Source organism: Bombyx mandarina, chromosome 12 (assembly GCF_030267445.1).
Source record: "Bombyx mandarina strain Sakado chromosome 12, ASM3026744v2".
NCBI classification, from domain to species: domain Eukaryota; kingdom Metazoa; phylum Arthropoda; class Insecta; order Lepidoptera; family Bombycidae; genus Bombyx; species Bombyx mandarina.
Genome location: NC_143219.1, coordinates 5,336,891 through 5,354,163, shown reverse-complemented (window position 1 = coordinate 5,354,163; position 17,273 = coordinate 5,336,891). Strand labels below are relative to the sequence as shown.

Here is a 17,273-nt window from a genome sequence, read left to right as displayed (position 1 = left end):
AGTTATAAAAAAAAATTAAAAAAAAATATATTATTATAAAGCGTGTAAAAAAATTGCTGCAGTCTGTGGTCAAAACATTATTTACACTCTTTAGGTTCTGATGCTGAGCCAGTCTGGAAGCTTCAAGATCCTGGCTTCGACCAGGGCTACGCCTCAGAACGATCGCCTGAAGATGACTACCTTCCGCCCATCGCACCAGCTGTCTCCCTTGAAGCTTATGAGGCTGAGCTGCGCGCAATTTACCCTTTCATCACCGATGGTAAGTTCCTGTAAAATAAATATGATCAATTTTAGCGATCTCTTCGTTAGAACGTTTAAAAGTTTCAAGGTACAATAACATATTTATGATTTTATGTCTCGAATATTATAATTTTTGCTTAATTATTCAGCTTCCTGATAATAGTTTATTGCGAGCCTGTGATACGAATTTCGGCACCCAAGCAGTCATATGTTCCGGCTTAATGGTTGAAAAATCCTTGTATAATATTCAATTATACAAATTTATCCTATCTGACAGCAGAATTCATGTCGTGGTGTCTAAGTGAGCTGAGAGCTGGGCTACCCGTCTAGATCTACTAGCTTAGAAAAATGTTTTTTAAAAATTATTGAATAGAACAATTTCGACATAATATCTTCACGATCCCCGATTGTTATGAGTCGACTTTATTATCCAATTCAGGGGCTCGAGGAGTTTTTGTTTTTAAAAAGATCCGGAAAGGAATACTAGGAATTTAAAGAAAAACATTTTCCAGCGGTATATAACCCTAACACATGGTTGATTTTTTGACGATCCTGCAGCGTCGGTAGCATAGTGAATCTCGAATTGGAAATAGAAGTGACACTCCAATATTTTCATATTTGTGAACAGAACAATGCCACAGTGAAAGCAAACGATGTGAACACAAATGAACCACTAATGGATTTCACTAGCTGTCACTGGCAAATTGAAATAAATATGATCTATTTTGACATTTTTCGACGTATCGACCTTTACCGCTTTCGTAGTCGTATTGTTGCGTTGTGAATAAGAGTGGACTGTATTATTAGTTTGATATTTTTATTTGTCTATAAGTGACAAAATAAAGAATTTTAAATTAATGACTATAAGAAATAAGAAACAGATGTATCGTCCTTGACGGCTGGAGATGGAAAGGGGTAAGGCGTCATAGCGGACGTCGCTCGTTGACGCCTTTGACGTTCCGAATTCAAACACGTATTGACAACGTAGTATACCAATACCGACTACCAAGTCGTATTGGTGTTGCGTATTGGTAAGAGAGCATTATTCGCCTATATTGTTGATAAAAAGGAGATCAGACCGTATAAGCATGTAGTTTTAATTACGTCCACGACTTGCGAATATCTAAGTCAAGTACTTACGGATCCATCAGATCCAATAACCTATGCATTAGACGCTTTCAAAATTAACACTAGGAGTAGGTTAGGGACCCCGGTAACCGAACTCGTCCATCTCGATAAAGAGTTCGACGTGCAACCTAACCCATGCATCAGCTCGCTGAGTTTCTCGGTGGATCTTCTCAGCGAGTCACGATTCCGATCTGGTAGTAGATTCATTCGCGAAGCAGCTACTCTTGAGTTGCTAGGTCTCCTTCGGAGGCTCTCGGGCAGCTGTTAGCAAACCCCACCCCTCTTGGCTGAGCCTTTGCTCGCCGACCTGTCCTGATGAAACTGGAAAGGCCTCCGGGCCACCAGTTATCCTTCAATCAGAAAAAAAATATCTAAGAAGAAACCAAGGACTCAATACTTTGAATGTTCATGACGCTTTCATGCAAACTGTCACCTGTTTTACTAAGTCTCTCGTTTTTTTACATAGGAATGTCAAACTATTCTAACTTTAACTTACAAAAAAAATAACAAAACGTTCTGTCTGTTAAGAAGATTATTTAAAAAATCCTTTATATAGAATTACGTTATGTAACTAAAGTACTTTCAATTCAAAATCCGAAAGCTGACAGAATAGAAGAGTCTTGCAACCATTAAGCCTTAATATTCCATTTCTGTCCTTACGAAATGTGAAATTCTATTTCATGCGTTATTCGGGGGCTTTTACCGGTGGGATTAATATAACTTCGCTCTTTGCTAAGAGGGTAAGCACCTTAGTCGTCACTCAACGTTAGCTCGATTCACTTTACAAATATTTGCCTTTGACGTACAAAAGAGTTCAGGGACTATTCGACTAAAACATTTTTTCCTAGTGAAGGAAATGTTTTTGCTTTTTGTACGACTCGCGTGTTTAAAATTTACTTTCTCCGAATAGGGTCCCGACATGAGTGCTCAAGTTTGTTCCTAAACAAACGTTGGGGCCAATTGGCACCAATATTGATTGTTGAAAATAATGTAATTTGTTCAGTCTTCGCAAATCACAGACATAATTAAAAGTACTTTATGGTTTAATTACGAAAAAAAAAACCTTCATAATTTTTTTTTATTGTCCTTCTAGGCAGACGAGCATACGGCCCACCTGATGGTAAGTGTTTACCGTCGCCCATGGACTTCAGCAATGCCAGGGGCAGAGCCAAGCCGTTGCCTACCGCTTAATACTCTCCACAAGCCTCGTTTGAAGAAGGACATGTCATAGCGCTCGGGAAACACCGTGGAGGGAAGCTCATTCCATAGCCGGATAGTACGTGGCAAAAAAGATCTCTGGAAACGCACTGTGGATGACCGCAGTGGCTCCAGGTAGTATGGATAAACTCTACTCCGGTGGCGGGCGGTGCGATGGTAAAAACGAGATGCCGGTATCATCTCGAATAATTCCTCGAATAAATTACGGTTTTCAGTAAGACGATATGTTAATTTTTTTCCACTTACTATTACTGTAAGCTAAAGAAAGTTACAAACAAGCTTTACACGAGTTTCTTTGAGAACATCGAAACATTATGGAAACCACGTAATTCTTATCTGGTAGACGCGCAGCTTAACTTCGCAAAGAAGTTTTAAATAATTGGCGTCATGCCGTGTCAGGCGGCTCGCTAAAGCCAAATAAACCCTTACGAAAAGTTTCACCTTGTGTTTCGTTGTTAAGGTACCATCCAATCTTTAGAAACTTCAGTTCTATCGTGTCTCGCTAACAATTGCGTATTATTACACTTCATTTTACTTGTAATTAAATACCTAATTGCTCACCAACATCTACCTATCACCTATCCCACTATACGCTAATAATAAATGAAATTATCAACCCAACTTAACTAGTCCTTACCTGTCGCCTTTCCCAAATTATCACATCTGGCTGTCTGCACTTTTCACTGCATTTGCAAGAACCCTCAAGTAGCTGACACCTCGGCTTCGTAAGTCCACATGGCGCACTAATTAAAACTTATGAGATTTAACCGTAAAAGCAGTTTTAAACATGTCAAAGACTCGCGCAAATCAATGAAAATACCAATTATGACGCACCGGCTTAGGACTTTGATTTTCTTTCTTCTTTCTTTCTCTTAAACCTATAACTAGGCTAATACTGATTATACTTTTATTTGTAACACATTCATTCAGAGCTTATTGTTTATTTTGAGGTCACTGGTTAAATACTCAACTTTACACACTACGGTAGATATCTTGTCATAAAATCGTCATACACTACAAAGTACAATCAGATTTCCCGCCCATAGGTGTTAAGATAGGTCTGAAGATAATTGCTATTATCATCCCATACAATCGCTAGTGTATTTTGGTATTTTTTCTCATTCTCATACTCTTATTTGAGGATTTCTAAAATAATGAATCGGGATTCTACAAAATTGTATTCTTCTTAATACTTCGGTTTCTACATTGATTTTCATTGGAAATTAGACCTCAAAGTGCGGCTTTTTATGGAACATGAATATCCAATTAATTTATATTTGATATTTAATTGGCGCGATGGGTCGAATTTTTATAGGTATAACTGAGAAATCATAGGTAACCAAACCAAGGGTATCTATGTTTTTTGATGCTAGGAATTGTGCGTTTTTTATCCTATCCGATAACGTAAATTTGCATTTCATCATATAAAACATATGAGATATTTTGCCTCGTTATCTTCAGAATTAAAATTTCAAACGTTAAAGAAAACAATAGAGTATATTTAGTTATTAAAGTAAAAAAACTAATTAAACAACAAAACATTATCAAAACTGCAATAGAAAACTCCGAATATGTTCTTCAAGCTATGTGTTTTACAATATAATTTACCATTTAAATACAAACAATCGATATATATTTAGAAATAATACAAAGCTCTCCAGTTCATATAATAACCCCGCACTCGAATTAGCTCACTGTTCTGAAACCAATTTTTCATTTTATCAATTTTACGTCAACAGCAGACCAATCCATTGATCGCCCGATGGAGTTTTGGCTCTTGTTTTTCGATTTCGCTTCAACACTAGGCACCCGATATTATTATTAAAACGAACTTCATTCAAGTTTATAGGCGACAATAATAACAAGTTTCTCTGTAAGTGCTTATCTAAACACCTCATTTATTTGAGGTAAAACCTTGATTACCGAATTAATATTACTGAACACGCTATTAATTCTATAAAGTACTACTATAATACAGGGATTAAGTTATGAATTCAAGCTTACCACAACTTATATTGGTTATTATGAAAATCTCTAATTACATTTATGTCATACTAACAACTTTTCATAAGCAATTGTTTTTTCTCGAAGCATTATTAACAAACATTTCTTTATGGTGAAAACCGGTATTTTATACTAGTTTCTAACAAACTTTGATTATATAATGTAAACAGCAGATTGACTGATTTTGAGATCTCACAAAAGTTAACGATAAATAGCCGAAAAAAGAAATCAAAATTAAAATCTATTAAAAAATAAGGTCAATGTTCTCTTATGTACTACGAATTCCATACCGACAGCCGTAGGTAGGAATTGGAGAAGGAATCCTTTTTAGAAGTCCTGCGTATAATTTTTAAACAATTAGATCTTAAAAGTCAATCAACTTATTTGAATTATTTGTTTTTAAATAAAACATAAGTATCCGGAAAATTGTGAAATTTAAAAATCGAACGATTGTTGACTTATATGAAAACAAGAAATACAAAAAAAAAATCTCAACCAATAATAGAAAAATTAGATTAATAATTGTAACATTAGATTCAAGCAAAACATCACGTATTTCTTCCATAATCATCTTTCTATTAATATCTATTCCAAGTTATGGTTTGTACGCTATGTAATTCACCATTAACTAATGACGTAACAATTCACAGCGTAACAGTCCATTAATATTAATGGAACATTATAAAGCAAATCGATTAAAGTTATTGTCACTTGAGTCCGCACATGTAACGGTGTAATTCAATATTAGCTCAACGAGATGTGTTTACAGATAAACATACGATTTATTACCATGTCTCCTAGTCGATAAACAATACTGTTTGATGTAAATTGTGCTTTAAAACAAATACTTGTAATTGAATATTGCATGTATCATTTTTGGATCTAACAATTCCAGTTTATTTAAACTACTTACTACTTAAAACTTACTTTTTTTTTGATAACACCATCTTGTTTTGTCTTTAAAGCGATTAGTTGCCCTCAATTAAGAAAAATAGTATTATTATTCGCCAATAGATGTCGGGAAGAGTTGATTATTGAAAACACGAATAAAACAACATTTTCTGAAAATAAATCGTAGCTAGATCGTTTTATCGCCCCCGAAATCCGCTGTATACTAAATTTTATGAAAATCGTTGGAGCCGTTTCCGAGATTCAGATTATATATGTACAAGAATTGCTCGTTTAAAGGTATAAAATAAGATTAACGCTTCCGCTAATTCCTATTCTGCCTTACTAATCTACTATCAGCAACTTAGTAACATTGATAATAGGCAGACATGCAGTTAATCGTGAAGTTGTAAGCTAAAGCAAATTAGAACTTTATTTTTTACGCCAATCCCAACTATCGGTATAGAAGTCTCAACATCCTTGATTCTTTCTTATCTTCCGAAAGATAAAAAAGAGAGGAAAAGATCAATGAGTTTATTTGCCAATCTGTCTAAGCTTTCTCAGTAGCACATCTTCCCCTTCGTAGTTGTCACTAGATTTCATGTCTTAGGAGTGACAGTACTCAGGTTTCGGTGTCTCTAAGCTCCGATTTTCAAATGAGACAGACGGACGGGAAGAGCTCATCTGCGCGTCTAAAACTCTATAAATCAATATATTAATACGTGAAGCAAAAACTTTATACCCCTTTCTACGAATATTGCGCCGACGGAGGAGTATGAAATTTCTCACACTTATAGAGAATATAGAGAAGGAGTGCAGAATGTCAATTTTTTTTTAATTATGCATAAAAATGCATTAAATCAATAAAAAAAAACATAACACTACCATGTATTTGACGCACACACGCATGCATACTATTCGTTTATTGTCAAACTTTTCTTATTGCAATCTGTGGTCAAATTGAGAATACATTAAATATTGTTTGTGTTTATTACTATTGTCTAAAGTGTAGTCTTGGCGAAATCTGTGATTATAGAAGTATAATAATCTTTGGCAATAGAAACATAACAGTGTACAAACTTATAATTTCAATTAATTATAGTCGAATTTCGACTATCGGGGGACAACTTGTATATATTAAAATATCAATTGTATCGGAATGAGGGCCCACACGCACAACCCCTTTTAGTTTATTAATAATTTTCCACAAACTGTAGACCGCAGTCTGCAAAGGCGTCGTCTATCGAGATAAGAGGGTTTCATTTAATTTATGAATGAAACATGTAACCAAAAAATATGTCAAATATCAATTGATAAATATTTTGCATGCAAACAATGGCCGGGTTGTTTTAGCAACTGCAAAATAAAATGGCAGGCAGTGGCTGTCTGTAACTTGGCTGAGAGAAAAAAAAAAAAAAAAAAAAAACGTTCGTAACAGTCTGTGATTCAATATCCTAGAGAAATATTGGCAACATCAACAAAATCGAATAACGTTGGAACGGCCGGCGCTGTGTTAACACGATATTGATTGAAATATTGAACGAGAACACTTTATGACTGTTTTAATTGAGTCCGTTCTCGGGTTCTTTCCAAAAGCCACGCGCCTAATCATTAGTTCAATAATTGAATTTTTATGTCAATTATTAACATTATACATTAGACACATATCAGCTGGTATTATGGAAATATTTAATTTCATCATCTCTTAAGAATTAATGACTTTTCGAACATTCGGAGCTAGCTGATGATACGACCTCTCGTGAGTCCGCACGGGTAGGTACCACCACCCTGCCTATTTCTGCCGTGGAGCAGTAATGCGTTTCGGTTTGAAGGGTGGGGCAGCCGTTGTAACTATACTTGAGACCTTAGAACTTATATCTCAAGATGGGTGGCGCATTTACGTTGTAGATGTCTATGGGCTCCAGTAACCACTGAACACCAGGTGAGCTGTGAGCTCGTCCACGCATCGAAGCAATAAAAAAAAAAGCTTCGCACCCGAATACACTGCTCATTGATATCTACAAAAAATTACCAAAGTACTTTAAGTAATATTTATACGAATAGTGGATCGGTTACATTATGTGAGTTATTGTAACCCGATCAAGATTTACTATTGCGGCCGGGTTTATAATAATATCATATAATATTTCAAGTACTCGTACCAAGATCGCTTGTTCGGAACAAGAAGGCGTTCATGCGCAAAATAAAACTTTAATTTCGACCGTTTAATTTATTTGAAAGAGCGCTTTGTAACATTAACCGGCGCGAAAACAATTTGCCGTATCTGAAATTCACATTATCCTCCTTTATTGTAACAGCACCGACCTCTTTGTCGAGAGTAAACAGGTGTTATCGCATTTACGCGTTCAATTTGTATGCACGGTGTAAAGCTCCCTTGGCTACCCCAACGCGGTATCGTTTGCACTGCTATCAACCGCAAATAGAAAAATGCTGCGTGCGTCGAAACTCCCTTCCCGAGGATCGAATGTAATTGAATTGTTCGGTCGATTCCAATGGAAAACTCTAGAAGAGATCATCTGTGCAGTCAACAATCTCTGTTCAACAGCTATAAGTTCGTAACGAAAATCCAATTTACTTAATGTTTAATTTTCACCTTTTAATCGCATTTCAAATTTAGCTAGCATGCTGTTTATTATTAATCTGTATCATTAATTATTTATGTAAATCGTTATCGGTTAAAATTAGGGTTTAAAAAATCGAGTCTTAATATTTTGATCGTTTTTTAATTAAAGCAGTAATTAAGGTTATCGACTCGAAAACTAGTGGTCATTTTGCTCAGTCTTTCCTGCTTATCAAATTTAAAAATGATTACTTTTACAGCAGTTTACAATTACTAAAAGAGTTCTAACAATTTAACCGATAATTCTCGAAATTATATGAAGCAAACATTTTCGTGGACTCTAATGAGCCAGTTGTTATAGTAAAATTTATGTATGTGGTTGAGAATTTTTTAGTATAACAAATAGCCGTTAGAATTACCTTTAGAATTAAAATGGCTTAATCCAAAATTCTTATATTTTGGTAAACCCCAAAAATGTAATTGATGAATTATAATTTTTTAGTTTTTCGATTTTAATACTTTAATGTATGCTCTTTATTTGAAAGACATGGAAAGAGTACTTTGGTCTTTCTAGACTAAAAGAGACTATTTAATTTTATAAACTGATAGAATAAATGTTTATAAGTCGTTTGAAGTATAAAACTAATTTTCTTAATATTTTTAAGCCACTGCAATTGCAAAGGTACGAAATATTTAAGTAGTTTAAAAATAATAATAAATATTCACCTAAATACGTTATCCATTATTAAATGAATTTAATTAAACTCTAGACCTGTAGATAGAATTATAGAAGAGACGACAATCCAAAAAAGCGATTTTCATTTTAATCGCACCATGTGCTTCTTATTTAAATAATATAAGAAATTAGCAGTAACAAAATCTCACATTCATCTGGCTCTAAGCCCATGTATTATCTACTACTGTGAGAACTGGAGACTAATATACATAATTATTTACGTCTAAATATTTTCATATACAGAAATCACTCACCCAGACAAAGAACAATCAAACTTGTTCGTCATACGAAGGTTTGCCCGAACTGGGAATCGAATCCACGACCCTTGGCCCTTAGCAGTGAAGAACGATTACTAATCAGGATATATGTACAAGCGAGGGATTTGGCACCTACTTCTACTGCGGTTTTTATTTTATTGTAACATCTTAAATTAATGATTAAGGGTGTGCGAGTCCGCACCTGTTCTAAGCACTTATCCAACACATGTCCACGAATGATCTCCGCGATATTCTGTAATTCCATGCCATTCCATGTTGATAGAGTTTAATGTGAGCCCGGATGAGTGGCTATTTTGTTATTTTTTCGATATTTTTAAATGTAATTAAAATTTTGAACTCATGTCTCGAAATAGGCAGTGCTATTAACGTAAGCTATTGCGGGACGCCACTCCCACTTATTTGCGTTAAACAATATTAATCTCAACTAAAATTTCTAATTCGAAATCCAATCAAACAGTACAAATAGAATACCAAATTTGAAATACGATCAAAGCTATCACAGATAAATCAACAGTTGAATAACAAATTAAGCTTCTAGATTTCGTTTGAAATTAACTTCATTATGAGTTTATTTGACATGTAGGGACGACCCTCGTCACATCTCGCGAACTCCATACTTTACAAATTTCATATCTACATACATAAATTTCGGACAATTGACAGAATAGAAAGCTTTAAACTTGTGATGATAACGATTTGAACATCCGATCCTAGTCGTATGGTATAATTGAATTTTCTAGCACACGTGGAGGTAATATTGTTATTATGAACTGTATTCGACGGTTTTGCTGCACGAATATTGACTTTATTGTCTGCTGTTTTAAATAAAAAAATGTCTTTTACTATGTTGGATTACGTTAGGCTTTTATACATAAACATTTTTCTGGGGTAGGGATATGTTTAGGGCATCGACGGTGCCTAGCTCCTGCGTGAGTTGTGTAAATGTTATCACATGCCACGATTCGAATACTTTTCAGGTTCTTTGACCACAGACGACTGGGGGTTATTCTAGCCCACTGAGTTTCTCGCCGGATCTTCTCAGTGGGTCGCGTTTCCGATCCGGTGGTAGATTCCGCAAAGCACGGCTCTTGCTAGGGTTCGTGTTAGCAACGTCGTCAGGTTTGAGCCCCGTGAGCTCATCTACTAGTTAAGGTTACGTTGAAATAGCCTCTCAAGGCTCTCAGCTTAGGTAGGACAAAAAAAAGGTTATTCTTCGTCATATGAATATTGTGATAACTATTGTATGATTGTATTATTAAAAAAAATATTTACGTTTATGTTTCAATGATTAAGAACTAACTGTACTTTATAGTACAAAAGTACTGGAGTGGAGACCTCGTACTGAATGTCGTAACGCGGGCAGACAGCCAACGAGGTGGACCCATGACCTGGTGAAATTGTTTTTTTTTTTTTTTTAAACAGTCACGCCACCTTATCTGGTCCCGTGATAAGTTCGTAAAGAACTTGTGTTACAGGTACCAGATAACGGAAATAAATGTAAGATTTTTATTATACACATACATATATTTAATATACATCCATAACCCTGGAAAAGACATTTATATTTATCATACAAATATCTTCCCTTGGCGGGATTCGAACCCGCGACCCCCATGTGTAGTGACCATGTCACTTACCACTACACCAGACGGCCGTTAAGGTTAGCAGAGACTGGATGAGAAAGGCAAGAGACCGAAGAGATAGGGGTGCATTTGAAGAGACCACCTGCACTCGGTATTGGGTGGACACGGGTTGAAGAAGAAAAAAGAATACTTTGAATTTAAGCCGTTTTGAAATTGATTTCAATAGCTTAATCACCAACTAAAAACAGGAATTAATTTGAAAAAAGAATTCGTTCGTACACGAAAAGCTCTGGGATTAATAAAGAAACTTTATTAAAAATTTACCTGGCGTACCTATTTCGTTTGCGTAATTTTATTAAAAACATCTATCCCGCACCGCTCGGGGAAACGTAGGCCGGCGCGTCGTGTATCCAACAAATATTTACTCGGAGCTATATTATTAAAAGTTTAATGTTTATTAAAACCGGGGTATGTTTACAATATTTTCTGTATTATCGGGTATTTATCGTTTCGAAAGTAAACATGAACTATAAATATATTTCGTATGTGTGCAAAATTGTTTGAAGCTCATGAATTTCATTACTTAAATACATTACCATTCATTACTGGTGGTAGGACCTCTTGTGAGTCCGCACGGGTAGGTACCAACGCCTATTTCTGTCGTGAAGCAGTAAGTAATGCGTTTCGGTTTGAAGGGTGCAGCAGCCGTTGTAACTATACTGAGACCTTAGAACTTATACCTCAAGGTGGGTGGCTCATTTACGTTGTAGATATCTATGGGCTCCAGTACCCACTTAACACCAGGTGGGCTGTGAGCTCGTCCACCCATCTAAGCAATAAAGAAAAAAAGAAAAAAAACTTTAAATTTTAGGTTACTTACTTAAGTACGATAGATACGATAATATTATGTGGTCGCAGCGGCAATCGCGAAGCTCTGTACTGCTCGGTACTGGTATAATATCTGCAACTGCTAAATAATAGCTGTCGTTCCGATACAACTGTGACATAGATATAGCGTGTTAAGGAAGCTGCGTTTCTACATTGTGATGTCCATGCGCTCTAATTACTACTTAGCATTAAATTGGTCGTGATCTCCTCTACGCATCTTCAGCAGCAAAAAAAAAAAAAACCACAGCAACTCCCCAAACTTCTCAGGCTGTCGACAAGACTAACCCAAATTTTTATAGAACATTAACTAACTCAATAATTATATTATCGAAAGAGACATCGGACATAACACAAAACAAAACGTGACCGATCATTCCGGAAATCTGTTTAATCCGATATATGAAGACCGGGAAGCCTTACAAAATGACCTGTGTAGATAAAATACAAAAATTCGTTTCGCTTCGAAATATTAAACAAACGGAGAAGAGAAATTGCATTTATAATTGAGCTTTCACAGAAGACCGGAACAATGGTTACCTGGGAGGGTCGCCGCTGTACTGATACGTTTGTGTGAAACACAATAAATAAGCCTGAATACATTAAATGGGAAACGTTTTAGAGGCGCAAGCCAAATTGAAATTCAAAAATACTTCCACTTTGTTAGTGACATTGCTCTTGAATATATTATCTACGCCGTAGAAATTAAATATTGGCTTAATAGATATGCGTGTCTCTGAATGTTAGACGAACGGAGTTTTAAATTTTACCAGCTAACCTAACGACTTATTATAGACATTTGTTTGGTTAAGCTATAATTTATGTTAATGTTTAATATTGGCTGCAATAATTGTTGTTAGATACACTTTCGGAAAAGCGAGAGTGAGTTGAAAATAAAAAGATTTTTGCAATTTATAATTTCGTTTGACATAAAATAGAATTTAACAAAATTCCATGTAATAAAAAGTAGACTTCAAATATCTCGTGTGCATGTTTTTTCAACGCATGTACACATGTGTAAATTACTGTAATGATCAACCCGATTAGTTAACAACTTAAACTCATAGACTTGCTGCTTAAACAAATAGATACTAAACAGCCAACGGAGCATTTAATCAGATTCGACGCATGTTTTTTTTTTCGAAGTCAGAATGGAACCCGCGACACGAGTCAGGGATGCTTACTGCGGTGCCACTGACTCAGTCAACCATTACACTTTAAACTATATTTATATTGAAATATGTACATATATATGTGTATACTAGCTGACCTGGCAAACGTTGTTTTGCCACATAAATCATTTCTAGGACATATAAATAATCTAGATACCGACTGCAGCGCCCTCTGCCGGGCTGATTTGTGAATCTAAATCATTCAGGGTGGCACCCAAACGCATGCAAAAAAAATCATTCAATTCGGACAAGCCGTTTAGGAGGAGTTCAGTATAAAGATATAAAAGTTGAGTGAACTTCACTAAAACCATTATTGTTTGCATATCAAGTAAATACGTGAATTAATTGCAAAGTAGTAAAGTAGTATTTGTAAGGCACAACGTAGCTTTATTAGGTAGTTAGGTTGCTACACGGAAAGCCTAAGTAGTTCTAATCGTTACAATGTAGAACGCAAAGAAGTATATTGATCGATCTCACATATTCATTTTACTTAGAGTAATAAATAGAAGTTCCAAATTGAAAAAATAGGTTCTGAATCATGCAGATACTAATCCAAATTTTTGGGTGAAAAACACTGCTATTGAATCCCAAAACTATAAAAGATCTAATAAAAGACACAAAAAAGGATGTGGAAGGAAGGAAAGGTGGATACTAGAGAATCATAATTTTAAAAAGAAAATTAGTTCTGAATCACCCGAACAAAAATCCAAAATTTGGGAATTGGGAAGTAAACTCCTACTGAACCTGAAAACTATCTATTACTCCTCCTCGAGTCGTGTTCCTCATGTCTGAGGGTCGTGACCACCATCACCCATGAGCTTCAATCTTAAGATCTTTTCCACTTTCCCCTGTCCACGGCGTCATGCAGCTAGACACTACCAATTCATTATAGAGATCGTTATTGAAAAAAAGAACAGTATCTAAAACATAACCAAATATTGACTAGCTGTGTTCTTAAAAATACTCTAAACCTTCAACGTTTATTCATAGTCATCAAAAGCTCTTATCGATTCTCACTACGGTAACGTTACATTCTCTATTCACGTTTTCACATAGTCAGCTCTTGGTAACGCTAAAACTACAATGTAAGTTGCACGTAATGAAGAACTATACGGCCCGTGGTAGGCGATCCATAACACGCGGGAGCTTGCTATTCGCAGGCTACATATTCATTTATGTATAACGCGAACCTATTGCTAAGGAAATGTTCCTCGTAATATAATAGCTAGACTGTGCTTTCTTGGGAATTCCTAGTTTTTGTTTAATTCGCATTTAAATTCTCGAGAAGTACAGAATCGACCTGTTGCCTATGTTTGATTGTGAATGTTATTATTACATTCGAAAGTAGATCAATTTTAGAAAATAATTTAATACTATTTCGAAGGATTTTTGTGTTAATTTTTGTGGCAACCGAAATCCAGGGTAGAATCCATAATGTCCGAATTCTTAAAGAGGTAAATCGCCAACATATCTTTTAAGTAAACAATAAACATTGAGTAAACATAGGTATTCTTTTTTTTATGATTGAGAGTTTACTGGTGGCCCTGAGGCCTTTCCTGTTTCACCAGGGCAGGTGGGCGACCAAAGGGGACCAGGAGGGGTGGCATTTGCTAACATCTGCACGAGCGCCTCCGAAGGAGATCTAACAACTCAAGAGCAGCTGCTTCGCGAATGAATCTACTACCGGATCGGAATCGCGACCCGCTGAGAAGATCCGTCGAGAAACTCAGCGAGCTGATTCATGAGTTAGGTTGCACGTCGAACTATTTGTCGAGTTCGACGAGTACGGTTACCGGGGTCCCTAAGCCTGCTCCTAGTGTTAGAGCTGAATTCTCTGTCTAAGATGTCACCAAAAGCAGTTTTGTCCTGTGCTCTTATGTGCTTATATCAACGATTATTTTTATTGCCCGGAGCTATATATTGACATAAAGGGTTATATTTAATACAATAATGTGTAGTTACTCAATCGATTTATTGGTGGGCCCAATAAGGACTCATACCAAGCCCATTCAGTGACAATGACGATTATTTTATTGCTTAGATGGGTGGACGGGCTCACAGCCCCCTGGTGTTAAGTGGTTACTGGACCCCATAGACATCTACGACGTAAATGCGCCACCCACCTTGAGATATAAGTTCTACGGTTTCAAGTATAGTTACAACGGCTGCCCCACCCTTCAAACCGAAACGCATTACTGCTTCACGGCAGAAATAAGCAGGATGGTGGTATCTACCTGCGCGGACTCACAAGAGGTCCTACCACCAGTAATATATTTTCACTTTGGTATTATTAGTAGTTCTTTGGTTTTTAACGAACAACTTTCATAATCTAATTTCCTAGTAAGATCCCAGTAAACATTCAAAAGTTAAATTTTCCGTTTCCACTGCACACGATCACGCTCCAATAATAAACTTCCAATTTTTGCACCAATAAATATTTTACGATCCGCAGCACGCAGCACGAAATGAAATAAAAAGCGAAACAGATGTGAAGAGGGGCTTCGTTTGCGGAGAAAACTTTGGAAATTCAAACTCAGTGCTTGGAGTGTAAATTGCTCTCAGTAACTTATCTCAGAAAGTTCTGAGTCGTTGATGAGTATGAATTGTGTGGTATTTTTTTGGCCCTCGATAGTTCAACGATCTTAAATCATATTGCGTGTCATGTTCGTAGAGAAACGTAAGTCAGAACTAATTTATAAATCGGATTACAGTTGCTACCGCGATTTTCTATGCGTACGTACGTATGTGCATTTGACAATAAAAACAGGCTCGCGTGTAATGTGTTCTATATGTAGTGTTATCAGAATTACTGGTTATTATTCAGAATTACTGGTTAATTAATGGTTAATTACTATTTCTTACTGGTGGTAGGGCCTCTACTGAGTCCGCACGGGTAATTACCACCGCCCTGCCTACTTCTGCCGTGAAGCAGTAATTCGTTTCGGTTTGAAGGGTGGGGCGCCCTTGTAACTATACTGAGATCTTAGAACTTATATCTCAAGGTGGGTGGCGCATTTACGTTGTAAATGTCTATGGGCTCCAGTAACCACTTAACACCAGGTGGGCTGTGAGCTCGTCCACCCATCTAAGCAATAAAAAATAAATAACAGTATTTAATTGGCATGATGTAAGAAAAGAAAATTAAAATGAAGGATAAGACGCTCGGTGTACTCGTATCAAATGATGCGACTGTCCCAGTGTTAGGTGACTCCAACATACATGTACCAATTTTTCGAAATCAACACATACTTAACACCTGACACGTCACAAATGGCCTCCGGGTTAAAGGAATACATAACATGACGAGATTAACAGCAAATCATAAAAACAAATTAGACTCCATGTGGCAATATGCCTATTGTAAGCCGATTCTAACATCCTGCCTGTTGCGAATTTCGGCTAACCTCATGTCCCAACGACTGGTCGCATTCAATTTGCGATGTCTATTGGCTTCCGCAACTATTTACTTAAAACCAAAGGCGCGCTAAGCACATTCACTTATTAAAAAAAAGACCTGTGGTACTCGGGGACTGCCGCGGTAAAGCTATTGCAAAGCATTTTTTATCAACTTATGCAATTACAATTAGACAATAATAATTTAATATTAAAACAATAATAAAAATAAGACCAAGCTATATTTATAAACATTAACAAAAGCAAAACATTAACTGTCCCCTTCACACTCATAAGCTAGACCGCGTGAGAGAGAGATGGGCAGACTTTTCATGATGCTCATGCAGTGCGACGTCACGCCGCGCGCTTATTCACAAACACTACACCAGCGCAACGTGTGAATGTGTTGAATGCGAGCTACATAGTAGGTGTAGTGGGGGTGTCAGGTTATTTTCGTTACGGAATTTCTTGATTCAGTCGCCGCGCTCAAGGCCCGCGATAGAAGCTATGCAATAGCTTAAAATTATACACAAAAAAATCGTTTGACTACAAATTGGATCAGACATTAGAAAATTATAATTCCTCAATATTTACATTTCATTTTCTTCGTTACTACTTGCTAATAATTAATATTCGATACGAATTCTCAAAAAAATCACCTAATCGATTCGAATGTAACTTGCGGCGTTGGGTATTCACGTGTTTTTTGTTAACTCCAATCAGACGATGGTCAAAGATCCCATATCTTTCGCAGCGTAAGAACCATCGAAGTTATTTTACGATTTAGATATGTTGTTACTACCCGGATACGCTGGAAATTACTATTACTGTGCCAAGAACCTGCGATTGTTTGTGATATGGTTCCAAGAAAGCAGCTAACTGCATTTTTTTACGATCACACAACATCAGTGATATTAATAAATAAAAATAACTAAAATTGAAGACTATGTACCTATACAATTATGTATTTCTTTAACAGAATTACCATACTCCTAACAACATAATCAGATTTAATGAAATTATTAAAACCTATTATTATTAAATTATTGTTAGTAGAGTATGGCGAATATATAAATATATAAGTTTGGCGAATATATAAGTTTGTTATCTAATTTAGAAGTCTTAAATCGTATACGTGAACAATGAAATATGTAGAAAAACATTTGA

General features: G+C 36.1%; 1 protein-coding gene across 7 annotated transcripts in view; it reads left to right on the top strand.

Moving 5' to 3' along the window:
* The window catches only part of LOC114250564 (inaD-like protein), a 108,708-nt gene that overhangs the window by 46,327 nt on the left and 45,108 nt on the right, over positions 1–17,273 (top strand). For all 7 annotated transcript variants that reach the window (XM_089731845.1, XM_089731846.1, XM_089731847.1 and 4 more), the window contains exon 3: positions 95–259. In XM_089731845.1, the coding sequence (XP_089587971.1) occupies positions 95–259 (165 nt within the window). The remainder of the gene's footprint in view (positions 1–94; positions 260–17,273) is intronic.